Source organism: Ahaetulla prasina, chromosome 1 (assembly GCF_028640845.1).
Source record: "Ahaetulla prasina isolate Xishuangbanna chromosome 1, ASM2864084v1, whole genome shotgun sequence".
NCBI lineage: Eukaryota > Metazoa > Chordata > Lepidosauria > Squamata > Colubridae > Ahaetulla > Ahaetulla prasina.
Window position 1 is genome coordinate 73519024 of NC_080539.1, and position 15611 is coordinate 73534634.

General features: G+C 39.3%; 1 protein-coding gene across 1 annotated transcript; it reads left to right on the plus strand.

Annotated features, from left to right (window-relative positions):
• The first annotated feature begins 359 nt into the window (after nucleotides 1–359).
• On the plus strand, nucleotides 360–15438 carry GTPBP2 (GTP binding protein 2). The gene is made up of 12 exons (XM_058162918.1): nucleotides 360–912; nucleotides 5479–5505; nucleotides 5882–6066; nucleotides 7388–7496; nucleotides 7832–8029; nucleotides 8133–8307; nucleotides 8651–8870; nucleotides 9945–10080; nucleotides 10763–10821; nucleotides 11228–11399; nucleotides 12467–12631; nucleotides 13059–15438. The coding sequence occupies exons 1-12, from the start codon at nucleotides 727–729 to the stop codon at nucleotides 13254–13256; spliced, it is 1830 nt and encodes a 609-aa protein (XP_058018901.1). The 5' UTR covers nucleotides 360–726; the 3' UTR covers nucleotides 13257–15438.
• Nucleotides 15439–15611: the final 173 nt, after the last annotated feature.

The following is a 15611-nucleotide window of genomic DNA, read 5'->3' on the forward strand; positions in this document are numbered from 1 at the left end:
TTTCTCGTGAGAATTAGTATTTTTTTAAAAAAACGAATTCAGGATTAAAATTAAGGAAACAAATATTGCATTTTTAGGATACAACACAAAACAGTTTTAACTGAAATTGTGACCTAATTCTGTCTGGAAAATGGCTTTATTAGTATAATAAATCACACATTTCTTAGAGTTGAAGCATATCTTAGGATGCTGCTCCTGCTGTAAAGCATACAGCAATAAAGCTGAAGCAGACAGAAGTTATTTTAGTGGGATGTTTTTTTATTCGAGGCGCTACAAAAAAAATAAAATCCTAAATTTAATAGCCCCGGAGATTGCTGGATGTTGCAAGTCCTGCGTTCTGTTCACAGAACTGAAATAATTGGAAGCAAAACAACAATAGAATAGCCTAGTGGCACGAAAGCTTATGCCTTTTAATGCAATTTGCAACGCTACCAGGCTTGGCTATCGCGCAAACGAGCTCTGCTCTCTTTTGTGCAAAACGATCCGAGAAGGCTCTGGCACCAGTAAAACTATTCGCCTCCGCAATTGTCCGAAAAGCGCCTGCCTTCCACGGGAAAGAGGACGCTGGAAGTTGTAGTCCGATTGTGTTGCCGCTTGCGGCCCTGTTTCCCGTGGTACCCTGCGCTTCTTTCTGACGCCAAGCGCCAGAGTGGAGGGTAAGCCGTCAAAAGCCCAGTCCCGGGCTGAGAGGCATCCGCGGCGGCGGTCCTGCCGGCTGGTCCCAGGATGGACTCGCGGGTGTCCGAGCTGTTCGGGGGTTGCTGCCGGCCCGTCGGGGGCGGCGGCAGCAATGGGGGCGCCCTGCGAGGCCGCGGCGGAGGCGGCGGCGGCGGCGGTTCTTCCAAGGGGAGGAAGAAGAACGGGAGATACCGAGGTGGCAAGGCCAACAACCCGCCCTACCTGCCTCCGGAGGTGAGCGAGGCACCCTGCCGAGGTTGGGTGGGCAAGGAGCTTTTTTTGAAGCGCCAAGCGGAGGGCGCCAGGCTTCCGATGCTGATCGTTGGAAGTCAATGGGACCGCAGCTGCCAGCGCTAAAGGGGGTTGGTAGCAAAATAAAGAGCTGGTTTGGGTTTTAAAGCAGGGGTCTCCAACCTTGGTCACTTTAAGCCTGGCGGACTTCAACTCCCAGAATCCCCCAGCCAGCAAAGCTAGCAAAATAAAGAGCTGTTTTAGAGGAAGAAACGACGTATCCCAAGAAGACAGCCTCTTGGGGGTGGGTGGGGGTGGGGGTGTAGTGCTGTTGTGGTTAACGCACCGCCGAGTTTTGTGTTTTGTCTTTTCGCTGCCCCCTCTTCGGTGGTCCTTTGACTGACGTGGATTAGAACTCTTCCCTCTTGACGGCTCCGCCGCCGACTTCGCTCCATAGCGCAGGCACTTGGAGCTTGGCTTCGCTTTTGAGGGAGAAGGATAAGTTTGGGGACCGTGATTTTTTTTCAATATAGGGAAAGCAAAAAGTTGATTCCAGGTTTTGTTTCCCCGAAAGGGACTTCTTCCTTTCTCCTTTTGCTGATGCCGATTCACTGAAATTGCATTTAAATCACATTGGTGCTTGTTTCTTGATATGCCTAAGGAATTAAGAACCTTCGAAATTGAAGTTCTAAGATTATTTCAGTTAAGATTACTAGCGTATATATTTGTAAATCTTTGGCTCTGAACTTCATTAGTTAGTGCAGGGGTCACCAACCTTTCGGACCTCAGGGACCACTAAATTCATAATTTTAAATACCGTGGACCACTAATATGATTTTTTTAAAAAGATGAATAGTATTTAGTGCAATATAAAAATGCAAATAATTTTTCTACGGACCACCAAAATTTTCTCGTGGATCACCAGTGGTCCATGGACCACTGGTTGGTGACCACTGAGTTAGTGGGATTCCTTATCCTAATTTTCTAGTCCACTCTCACCCTCAAAACCAGCCCTCTGTTAATGGTAAAGACAGGTGTAGCTGATATCAAACTACATGGTTCAATAGACTGATTCACTAGAAAACAATGCACGGACATCTCTCTACATCTGCAGACTATAATAAATTATAGTAATCAGTGTGGAGAAGATTTTATGAATTTCTTTATATAAGATTTGGGCATGTGTGCATATGAATGTCTAGAAAAGTTATAAGGTGTGTGTTTCCCTGCAGTCTAAGATTCTATGATATACAGACAAATTTAAGATCTCAGAATATGTTTCTGACTGAGATAAAAAGTGCTGGTATTACTTCTTTCATTGAGTTAATTTGCAATTCTTTACCTATGGTTTTCCTTGACTCCTTGGTGGCAAATTGGGGCTATCAAATCAAACAGATGGCTCTTTCCCAGGTTTTAAAGATCTTTAACCCCACATATTTTGAACAGGGTCTTAAATGAGGATGCTTTTAATTTTTAAATTTAAGTAGTCTTTTAAAAAATATTTTACTGCAGACATTTGGCTTCAACCATATAAAAAGTCAGATTAGCAAACTATGCATTAGTATATGAAAGTAGAAAATGGAATTTAATGAAAGGCTGAATAAAGTTCATATAATCACAAATCCAATATAATCCCAGGCCCATTCTGCTAAGCCTGCTTTTTGATATTTATATACAGTTTAGGTGGATATGAATGTTTAGTGTGAATTCTTTTATAGCAGTGATTTCATTTTTTATTCCTATTTCTCTTGGTGATTTGCCTGCAATTACACCAGCATTATACTTTCTATGTGATCTAAAACAAGAAAATGCTTTTATTCAATTTTTTGCCTCATGTTTTACAACACTGAATTCTTCCAAGTACCAAGATAAGGATTATTCTTTCACTATCCCTGAGTTTCCAGTGTTACAGTAATATTTTTCTGTCCTCAGTTAACAGCATGAAGTATTGCTGGGCATGCCCGAACCTGTTTCTCCTTCCTCACTTCCACAGCAACCCAGTGGATAATTAGTGCTCCTTCAACATTGCTAATTTGTATTGTAGGCATAATTTCTTAACTTCCACGAATTTGGATATGTGTGTTTATATACATTGCAGAATAATGCCCTATTAATAAACCTGTGCTGTTTAAATAAATTATGTATTTAGTCTAATCTACAAAGTGGGGATGTCTAATTGCAGGATATTCTTTGCTAAATACAGTATTTCCTGTCACCAGCCCTTTTACACCATGGTTAGGCCTTGAGCTTGAAAACAGTAGACTACTATAAGTAACTTTAGATATAGGAAGGAAAGCTTGCTAAAGAGAAGATGATCTTGGATCTAAAATGGTTAATTATTTTAAGGAAGAAATTAAACTTGAGTAGATACATTTTATGTTATTGTTAACCTGATTTATAATGCTTTGCTTTGAATTCCTCTCCTGATTCAAGACCTGCAGGATATGAATCAATGTCACATACCTGTTTTTAGAGAAAGATTATAGACTTTCTTCCTATGAGTTTTATGAATAATCTTATGTGTTCACTATTACAACCAGATAGAAATATCTTCTGGAAAAATATCAGTATAACTTATTAAGGAAGTTTAGAAGAACTATTGTTCCTTAGATCTGCCATGACATAGGGCACACTATTACTTTCTCACTTAACTCAGGTCATGAGGAACATTAGTTATTTGCTAGAGTTGTTTGACAATGTATAGCAGAACACCTTTGAGACAGGGCCCAAATAAAGTATGTTAGTGCAAAAATGTGATTAGTGATGAACAAAGTGTAGAATTGTTCATCTCTCATCAGTTCTCCAATTTTCCTATTTATGATGTTCTTCAGTAATATTTAATAAAACATTTATCAATTACTAATCCAGACTTTTTAGTACAATTGTTAATGTGAGTTTAAAGCCCGAAACAGATTAGGTTTTTTATTTATTTAGTTGCCCATCAGAAATGCATGAATTCTGAGCAGTTTACAACAATTAAAAGCAATACAAAAAGCAAAATATAGTACTAAAACATATTAAAAAAATCATAAAGCAATATTTTCATTTTATTTATTAGTTTGTCAAACATGTACAAGATATCAGGTATAAATATAAACATGGATATGAACGAAAGAAATGAATACAAAAAATAGGGACAGTAGGACAAGGACGGTAGGCACGCTGGTACGCTTATGCATGCCCACTTTATGGAACTCTTAGGAATGGGGTGAGGTCCACGGTAGACAGTTTAAGGTTGAAGCTGTGAGGGTTTGAGGATGTAACAACGGTGTCGGGTAGAGCATTCTAGGCGTTGACCACTCGGTTGCTGAAGTCGTATTTTCTGCAATCATCGTATTTTCTGCAATCGCAGAAAATATATATATATAAAAAAAACCAAAGAACATAACCCATAGACAAGATGTAAAAACCAATATTCAACAAAACCAATGTACAAACATGTCAATTACGGTATTTAGCAATAGCACTTAGACATATATACCTGCTTCACAGTGCTTTACAGCCCTCTATAAGCAATTTACAGTTTAAGGTTTACAGAGTCAGCATATTGCCCCCAACAATCTGGGTCCTCATTTTACCAGCCTCGGAAGGATGAAAGTTGAATCAACCTTGAGCCTGGTGAGATTCAAACTGCCAAATTGCTGGCAGCCGGCAGTCAGCAGAAGTAGCTACTGTACCACCGCCTTTTACTTTATTGCTAAAGACAATGTCTAGTGAATGATACCAGAACAGGAAGCCAAAAGGTATTTTAAAGAGATTCATGAAAACAGAGTGAGAGTCAGGAGTCAATTTAAAACTTATCTATCATTTATGAGATAATGATTTCTGAAACTTTCTGCATGATTTGACTTTTTACAGTTGATAGAAACATTTTATTAAAATCCTTATTGAATTCTTGTGGCATAAATGCACAAGATGCAGGTAAATCAAATGGTACTTACATCTACTTTAGATGCAGGTAAATCAAATGGTACTTTGAACTGTGCTGTGTGATACATAATAATTTTCATGCCTGGGAGTGGCTAAGGGAATTATATTGAGAAATATCAAAGAATGGTTTTTGGTAATGTATTATTTAATCTGTTTTGGAAAAAGTATTTTTTTAATAATCAAAGAATAATAATCAAAGAATGTAACACTGTAATACTATGGCAGAGAGTTTGTGAGGTCTTTGAACAATATTTTGCATTGGTCAGGTAGTAATGAACTCATTCACCAGTCACAATGAATAAGTACAAAATATGAATATCTTCTTATAAATTTTCTTACATTTTTCTTTTCTTTCTTAGTTTGTATTTTGTATTTTTGTTTTTTTAAAGATTAAATATTGTCTTGTTAATTATGTTTGAACTGAATAAATAAAATCAATGCAACTTGATCTTATATATAAAGATGAAAGAACCATAATGTTAAGTGACTTGATTTAACTACTATAATTTAAACTAACCTGTCATTGCTGTCTAGCAACTACTGTATATTTAGTTGTCAAAAGAGATGTCAGATTTTGCATATAAAATTGTTGAACACCACATTATCCATTAATTTAAGAGCTCTTCTTTTTATGTATAGGCAGAAGATGGGAACATAGAATACAAGGTGAGTCTCTCATGCAAGCCATTTAAGAGTTCTAAGCCAAGTGGTTCTGTAAGTTCCATGTCTAGGAAGAGAGAGAGATAAATAACAGAAAAATAAAAATGATTTTTGATAAAACATTATTTATAGATGTGTTGGCTATTTCACACTTGAATACTGAACTTAGGTATTATTAAATTTATTAAAAAAAAACTTTTTATTCAATTATCTCAGAGTGCCTTTGAATAATTGTTAGTCTTCTTGCCCACTGAACTTTCTTTGCTTAATTTCATGGGGCTTAACAAATGTTAAGAGTATTGTGCAGAAAATACTGAAAAAAATGTTCAGCCCCATCAGACCTCTTTAGATGCTGATTATAATTACTTCTTTCTTTGGACAGCTGAAGTTAGTTAATCCATCTCAGTACCGCTTTGAACATCTAGTAACGCAAATGAAGTGGCGACTACAAGAAGGCCGTGGTGAGGCTGTGTACCAGATTGGTGTAGAGGACAACGGGCTGCTTGTTGGACTGTCTGAAGAAGAAATGCACGCCTCTCTTAAAACACTACGGCGGATGGCCGAGAAGTATGTGCATCTGTCCTGCTTCTTGGCCAGAGTTAGCCAATGGTGTGCTCTGTTATTTTGCTGTCTTAGGTAGTCTTAATATTGGAAATTGAGCTAATAGCCAACAGAGGAGATGTTTCAGCAAGAAATTTTTCTCAGAGTACCGTCACGTGGGTACAGTACCTACTAATTGTTTCAGTTGTAAAAAGTTTGTTTGTGGCTATGCATATTTTATTGAGGGCCATTACATTGAAGTGGAATTGGGCCAGAGGTGGTATTCAGCAGGTTCTGACCAGTTCTGGAGAACCGGTTGGAGTAGTTCAGAGAACCGGTAAATACCACCTCTGACTGGCCCCGCCCCCATCTATTCTCTGCCTCCTGAGTCCCTGCTGTTCAGGAGGGAATGGAGATTTTACAGTATCCTTCCCCTGGAGTGGAGTGACAATGGTGATTTTACAGTATTCTTCTCCTGCCACGCCCACCAAGCCATGCCCACCAAGCCACACGCACAGAACCGGTAGTAAAAAAAAATTGAATCCCACCACTGGATTGGGCAACCTTTGGATGGGCAAAGGCCATATTTCATATTTGAGGGGGGGGGAGAAGTGTAAATGAATGGGGTCACTATAGATATATAGATAGGGCAGAGTTTGGCAGGAAGGTTTGGCAATTTTTTGACAAAGATTGTCAATTGTAGGCAATCGTCTCTGTAGTTTTCATGAGTTTCTCCTGCCAGATGGCAGGAAGTTATGTTATCAATAATCATGACCATGGGTGTTCTGAGTGTCAAAAGAGGAGGGTTAGGGCTGGAGGGTGCCCATTCATTTATTTGGGAGTGGGTGCTTCTCATGTTGGAAAGAGATCCATTCCATTCTAGTGAACACAGAAATACAATTAGCACTTGCCTTAATTAGATTAGTATTAATGACAGTTATGTAGCTTTACTATAGCTGTAATTCCCTCCACCCACCCCCCGCCCCCCTTCAGCCTCATTTAGGTAAAGTTTTATCTCTCCCTGTCCTGGTATGGGCAACATGTTATTAGAAGAACATTTGTCATTTCTGGTGATCTAGATAAACTCAAATTATTACAGACCTTAAAATGAGGAAACAGTTTGACATCTGTGCAAATATATTTCAGGGGAATGGCACCTTCCAAAACTGGCAAAGATGCACATTCATGTGGATAGAAATCAGATCATTTGGAAAATACATTTTCCTCAGTATTGCTTAATTGTGAGAGGCTTTTCTGAGCAGCATTATAAGATAACCAGATATTTGTCCTACTGAGGATTGCAGATGATTCACTAACCCCCAACAGTGTTCTGTTTTGCCCTTTGCAGAGTGGGAGCTGACATCACTGTGCTTCGAGAAAGAGAAGTGGATTATGACAGTGACATTCCCAGGAAGATAACAGAAGTTCTTGTCCGAAAGGTCCCAGATAATCAACAGGTAAAAATCAACCTGATTTAAACTTCACGAGAGAAAAACTCAAGATATTTCATTCTAGATTGCTACAGTTGCTGAGACTTTGAAGAGCTATAATGGATAGGAATGACTTGATAGAAAACGTTAAACTTTGAAACCCAGTTTCTTGTGCATATTTTATAATGCAAAGTAACAAATTCCAAATGCTTGGGAGTTAATTATTGTAAATACCTCAGAATTATACAAACTGTGAATTTTGGTATCTTAATGCATTAATCTGCAAGGTAGTCAAGCCTCACTTGCACTTATCAGTTCATCTTTTGAACAATTTAACATAACTCCTCAATTTTCTTTTTAAGTTTCTAGATCTGCGGGTGGCTGTGCTTGGAAATGTGGATTCAGGCAAATCAACCTTATTAGGCGTCTTGACGCAAGGAGAACTGGATAATGGGCGAGGCCGAGCTCGACTCAATCTTTTCCGGCACTTGCATGAAATCCAGTCAGGAAGAACATCTAGTATTAGCTTTGAAATTCTTGGTTTCAACAGTAAGGGAGAGGTACGAGTATTTGTACGCCGAGTTTATCATTTTATAGCTCTGGGTATGAATTTTTATTTGGCCTTATATAAGAGCTCAGTTACCTGCATTTTCTGCCTTTTAGGTGGTGAACTATAGTGATTCACGGACAGCTGAAGAAATCTGTGAGAGTTCTTCCAAAATGATTACCTTCATTGATTTAGCTGGCCATCACAAATATTTAAAAACCACCATTTTTGGGCTTACGAGTTATTGTCCAGATTTTGCAATGCTGGTGGTGAGTGCCAATACTGGAATTGGTAAGTGGATAGTCGAATTTCTCCTTGGAGTTTCAGTAGGGTGACATAATGCCTTTAGTTAACCAGTGGGTAGCAGTAGTTCAGGGGTGTCAAACTCACGTCATCATGGCAGCGTCAGGTGACGTATTGGGGCTTTTTTCCCCTTCGCTAAAACGGGCATGGTGTGACCAGCACATGATGTATCTGGCCTGCGGGCCAGGAGTTTTATAGCCCTGCAGTAGTTTAAAACAAGACTCATCCACAGTAACATTAGTTTCAAACAAATGGCATTGAGTTGTGTGTTTTAGCTGCACTGAAGTCCTACTTTTTTCATTTGATTTTCTCTATCTTCTATTTCTTACAGCTGGTACGACACGGGAGCATCTCGGCTTGGCGATGGCCCTTAAGGTGCCTTTCTTCATTGTCATTAGCAAAGTGGACTTGTGCTCAAAAGCCACTGTGGAGCGAACAGTGAAACAGCTGGAGCGGATTCTGAAGCAGCCTGGCTGCAACAAACTTCCATTGCTCGTAACATCTGATGATGATGCAGTTACAGCAGCGCAGCAATTTGCACAATCCCCCAAGTATGAATCACGGGCCGTTTGAATGGGAGGGAAGGAAAACGATTAGCGAGTAGGCAGTTTAAAATTAACACACTTTCAAAATGACGCATTTAGCAAGAAAGGTGTGAATGAGTCAGATTTGTGGAGCTGGTGGTAGTGGTTTATATCAAAGAACAATAAGCAAAGTTCAAGTGATTATATTCTTTGGTTTTATGTCTTCACTCTCTGCGTTGGGCTGTTTTGATTGTATAGTATTTACTCTTGGTGATGATTTTTATATTGCAGGATAGCTTACACATAATAAACGGATAGTCTGCAGAAGTGACTTATGGAACTGGAGGAGAACAGGTGATGAAACAAGTGTTCTGTCATTGTGATGCAAGCTCCACTCCCTTTATATTGTGATATTACACACAAGTATGAAAGAAAATGAGCTTCTGTCACACTGTCTCAAGACTTGCTTCATTGTTTTGAGAAAACATTGGATGCTTCAAATGCCTTTGATCATCAGCAGATCTGCAGCTACACTGCATACTTAAGATTGGAACAATTTTGGCCTACAGGTAGTCCTTGACTTAATGATCACAACTGAGCCTGGAATTTTAAGTCATTGCGGTCATAAGTTGAGTCACCACCTGACTGGATTCAATTTTATGACCATTTCTATGATGGCTGTTAAGTGAGTTACATGGTCGTAAGTCTGAATCCAGCTTATCCAATGAGTAGGTTTGCTGGAAAATTGTAAAAGACTGTAAAAAAGCAAGATCCTGCAGTCAGTCAAAAATGCAAGCCCGTTGCCAAACACCTGAAATGCAAACACTGGTGGTGCAGCTGTTGTAACTTCGAGGACAGATAGCAATCAACCTTTTTGAAGTCCACCTTAACTGGTCATTACGTGACCAGTTATAAGTCAAGGACTATCCTGTACCAAGTTTTGATTCTGTAAAAACTATAGGTTACAGAAATTGTTGTTCCTTAATTATTTACACATTCCACTTAGACATGTGGAAGCCAATCTCATTCCTATTGTATTCAGTACTAATAGAGATGCACAACGTCATGGATCACCAGCTTCTTTCACTCATTTGTTTGCAGTATCACTCCCATCTTCACCTTGTCCAGTGTTTCTGGAGAGAACCTGGATCTCCTGAGAGTATTTCTCAATATCCTTCCTCCTCTGACAAACAGCAAAGAACAGGAAGAGCTGATGCAACAGCTCACTGAATTCCAGGTACACAATAGTCTCTTCTCAGTTGAGAGTCTCCAGCTGTAGTATGCGAAGGCAGGGTATTTATTCTCTGCTCCATGGATTTAGAGTTGGGAGGATGATAAAACCAAGCAATTGTAATTACTTTCTGATTTAGAGATAAATTAACGCTATTATTATTTAGCAATAGTGCTTAGGCTTATTTACAGCACTCTTGAAATGCTTTACAATGTCAGCATATTGTCGCCAAGAGTCCTCATTTTACCTACCTCGGAAGGATGGAAGGCCAAGTTAACCATCAGCTGGTAAGGATCGAACTCCTGGCAGTGAGCAGAGTCAGCCTGCAATACTGCATTCTAACCACTGTTCCACCGTAGTTCTTCCTCCTCCTTTATTTGTCTTTATCATTCTTCATTTAATCTCATTGTTAATGTCCTACCAATCACTGAATTGACTCCCAGGTTATTTCTTTTATGAGTTGCATCCAGGAAATGTTTCCAGAATATAATTGGTTCATTGAGAACTGGGATGCTTGAGGCTTATAACTGGTATAAGGAAGACAACATTAAAGGATAGGCTTAGAATTCCTATACAAGAACTTGTATTGTTATGTCTGACAATAAAAAGGTCAAATTGTTAATGCTTGCTTTGAAATACTATAGTCCAGCGCAAAATATCTGAAACTTCCATTCTTTCTCTGCTACAGGTGGATGAAATTTACACTGTGCCAGAGGTAGGCACAGTTGTTGGAGGAACATTATCAAGGTTGGTACATATGGAATCTATAAGGAAAAGCCGGGATGGGTAGGGAATGGTTTCAAAGACTTCTTAGATCCAGAAGAAGGACCAGGAAGTAGCATTTATTCTCCTGTTCTTGTTATAAGTAAATGTAGGTAAAAGTGTATATCTTACTGAATGAGTCAAGGAACATAAAACTGCACTCCAATAAAAAAAAAAAAAAGTATTCCTTAAAGGAGTCCTATGTTCTTTGTGCACAAAGCATAAATATTTATTCTCTGGAATATCAGATCCAAATGTTCTCTTTGGTATTTTTCATATTTTAAGAGTAAAGAACCTGCATCAAGATAATTACCTCAATTAGACACAAAAGAAGGCTTGTCTTGCCTCCTGACGGCTAAGTGCGGTCTTTTCCATTTTATGCCCTTGCTAGTGGGATATGCAAAGAGGGAGAGAATTTGGTTGTTGGTCCAACAGATGATGGCAAGTTCCTTCAACTGAAAGTGTGCAGTATCCAACGAAATCGTTCAGCGTGTCGCGTTCTTCGAGCTGGGCAGGCTGCCACTCTAGCTCTGGGACTCTTTGATCGCTCACTGCTGCGCAAAGTAAGCTCTCCCTTAATCCCTCTCTGGAGTCTTCCGTTGTACAAACCTTCTCCTCTGTACCTTTTCTGAAAAGAAAGAATCCTGCCTTACGGAGATTGGGAAATATAGCTCCCTATCGGAACGCTGCTATTCTGGAGCAGGCAGGGAGGCACTGTGGGTGGAATGGTTTGCATGCTTTCCCTTGGCTGTAACTGCTTGGGAATTGAGGTGGGAGAAGTGACCATCTGCACTGACTCCCTCTCTCCCGGTTCTAGCCGGATTTTCAATGTCGTGGTGCCCCAAGGGACCTCTTCTCACCATCCAGCCTCAGATTCTCACAACACCTTTGCAGCAGCTTATTGGTTACAGGGCACAGGGCACAGATGGACACAGGGCATTGGGGGTGGGGGATTTAAGGGAAAATTGAGCCTAACATTAAATGCACCACCCTGAGTCCTTCAGGAGAAAGGCGGTATACAAATTAAATTATTATTATTATTATTATTATTATTATTATTATTATTATTATTATTATTATTATTATTATTATTATTATTATTATTATATAACATAAAATTGAGCTTAACATGAATTCAGACTCTGCCTGCCTTCTCAGTAATCATTATCTCTCAGTAAATCTCTCAGTAAAAGTTCCTTTTGAAATGTAAAATGTTTCAAGAGTTTTACTTTCTTGGGAAAGTAGCTGAGGCAGGTCCTTACAATAGCTTGCTGGGTTCCTTTGGACCGTCTGCTTTTGAAGACATTCCAAAATGCGATAGAAAATAAATTCTTCGCAGTTTATGGTGTAAGTTCAAGGGATGGGAAAACTGGGAACTATAGCATTAAGGTGATTGCCTTGAGTTTCAAAAGAACAAAAGAAATAATTAGATTGAACTCTTAAGCAGGATTAGTCAGCTGTTAGATGTTTCCAACACCATCCACATTCTTATCTCTCCTTCTTTCTTTGGCTTTTGGGGCAATAAATGAGGATTTATTTCTGGAAAGATTGTACTCTGTAGTGCTTCAGTTTGGAAGAGTTGAGTACCATTGTCAAGAAAATTCAATTACCCAATCTTGCTATCATTTAGGGCATGGTGATGGTCAGCCCAGAGATGAACCCAACTATTTGTTCAGTATTTGAAGCTGAAATAGTTCTACTGTTCCATGCCACAACTTTCCGGAAAGGATTCCAAGTAACAGCACATGTTGGAAATGTACGGCAAACAGCAGTTGTGGAAAAAATCCATGGGAAAGTAAGTTTCCCTTTTCTCGCTAAATAGAAATTTGCTTGATTGTCTTCTCACTTGTGTCACAATGACTTTAAGCCTTACCCTTGAGATGCCCCTTGCTGAACTAGAAACCAGAAAATCCTGAGTTCTAACCCTTTGTTAGATATAGAAACTGACTTTGGATCAGTCACTGTCTCAATCCAACCCACCCATGGAATGGCTGTTTTGCGGAAAATACAAGTTGGGAGCACTACATATTCAACCTTGAGTATTACAAAATAAAGGGGGATTCTTCTTTTCGTTATTATCCAAAGGGATGTTTTCACAGATAAACCCACTGCAAATTTCAGAAACTCAAGTGTATGCTAAGTTGCTTTCCATGGTTTTCTGGGATCCCTAAAATAAGCAATTGAATTTTTAAAATTCTAACATACTTTTCCCTTTTGTTCAGGATAAATTGCGAACAGGAGAAAAGGCAGTGGTTCGTTTCAGATTCATTAAACATCCTGAATATTTGAAGATAGGAGCCAAACTATTGTTTCGTGAAGGAGTTACCAAAGGTATTGGACATGTCACATCCATCCAGGCTATCACCACTGGAGAAAGTGGCCTGGAACACAATCTATGTCCTGATCCAGTCAGCTTCTGACTCACACCAGCATTTCTCAGTGTTCCAAATAAGGAAAAGATCTCGTGCCATTGTGCAGAGCCATTGTTGGCCAATCAATTTACATAGGCACATCTTGTCTGCACTGCAGAAGCCAGAGTTACCTGTTGGACTGAGTGCCCTTCCTGGAGCAAGTTACGCTTGTTGTTTGTGCATCACCTGCTACTTCCATATTCCTGCTTTTCCTGGAATAGACAAGCAAACAGCTGCATCTTTGACTAGGTTGGACGTCCTGCTTTTGTTGACCATTGTGGGAGAAGTTATTTCCAGAGAAGGGCATATCCATAGTGAGTTGGACTGTAATTTTGGGGTGCTGCTGCCTGGGAGACAACAATGGTGGACTCAGTTGTGTTCAGAAGGGTATTAGTGTTGTCCTAGTGCCTGGTTTTGCAGGCTTTCTATGGCAGATAAATTATTATTATTATTAAGAACTAGAGCTTAACATTCTGTACTGCCCACAGTACGGCTCAGGATGTTTCTAATCATTTTAAATTATTGTTGGTTTCACATTAAGCCAGTAATGAAGAGTCTCTCTTCTCCCTCCACCCTTGTGTGGAAATCCTTACCAGCTTAAAAAAAAGAAGGGGGAAGATATGGGAGGAAGAAATCCCTCTAATGCAGGGATTGGTAACAATTTCATGACCAGAGCCATGAAATGTGTGTGGTGTTTTTTTAATGGCCACTCCTATACCTGCAGAATCCATAGTTGGTGATGCAGTGACATTGCCAGGGTAGATGGGTTGACATGTTCTGCCTAAACTGGAGAGGAGGGTGGAGGCTTTTATGTAAATGGATACATATAATTTCTCTGAGGCCTTATGCAGCTATACTCATCACAAAATTAAAAAAAAAAGTGCCACTGAAAATCGGTGGTTCTACCAAATTTCACCAGCATGAGCTTGGGATGCAATGGAAAGCTACGTGTGGGATATAGGCTGCCCATCCTCTGCTCTAAAATAGCCCTGATCTGATGGCAACCACAGTTCTTCAGCTCAGTTCTTGATACTGTCGGATTTCCCTGCCACTTTGTAAGCCATTTGTTCCTCAGCAAGTGCCCTACCTAAGCAACTTCTTAGAGCACTGCCCCAGTATACCATCCCTCAGACCATATGTTGCTTGTTTCTTGAAGTGAGTGGTGGCTAGCAATTTTGATTGCTGTATCTTTTGATGTTCTTAACTTTTCTGAGAGATGGATATCCAGGTCCAACCTATTTCTTGGGGCAAGAGTCTTTATTTCCAATGGTCATTCCAGTAAAGGCTGTTCTAGCTGTTGCAATATTGGGAATGCTCCTGCAGTTCTAATTCTCTCATGCAGCTTTGCCATCTGCTATCATTTGCATTACTAGTATCTTTTGCAGAAAATCACCTTTATACCTAAGATTAAATCTATGACTTATTGAAAGTACAGCGGAATTTCTGAATTGGCCATCAAATAGAATGGTCTCAGGCACTGAAAGATACCTTCATTTTTTATTAAGAGTTGTAAAGTTTGTGATGTTATTTTTACTATATGTTTTAACCACTGTTGCATCAAGGGCTCGATTAAACGAGCTAACATGGCCAGTAAAACACATGACTTTTTATCCTTCCATTCGATTCCCCATTCTGCTGTTTCATCTCTGTTGTACAGAGATTAGATTATTCAGAGCAACTGCTCCTGGGATATAACATGTTATTATTAAGTCTGGGTCTATAGAAAGATTTTTATTTAATATAGCCTTTTAAGAAAAGCCTTTACTCACCTCCCTGGATTAAAGAAAATCCTTCCAATAGTCCAATAAACAGTTGCTAAGTATCATGCTATTTGTTGACAGTTCTTTTGAAGTTCCCCTTAATTACACACAAGCATTTTGAAAAACTGGCTTTCTAGATACCTTCCGAGAGATTTTATCCTGTGGTAGGAATATATGCTTTCTCTGCAGTTTACAGTGATGGTTAAGTTGACCCATTGCAAATGTAAACATTCAAGGTGCTTTTTTTACCCTCAAGTCCAGGCGTTTCCTGGTCACCTCCTTCCCTTGCCTTTTATGATGTGTGTGTTCTCAGTGCCAAGCCTTTCATATTCACTGTTTGTGATTTCTTAAAAGGAGAGGGATGTTTTCATCTTTCTGTATAATGCACAAAATAAAGATGCTTTATTGAGAAAACAAAGCTGTGGTTTGCTCTAAACTGAACTGTGTAATTTTCTCTATCCCTTAATAGTTTTGGCTATGAAAAAGTGTTCTTATCCTGTCCTGACTTCGTTAGTTTCAGATATTTGTACAGTCATGTTTCCAAGCTGGTATACGCTTATCTGACATTACCAAATACAGCATGTGCTAAGCATTTCATAGTGAG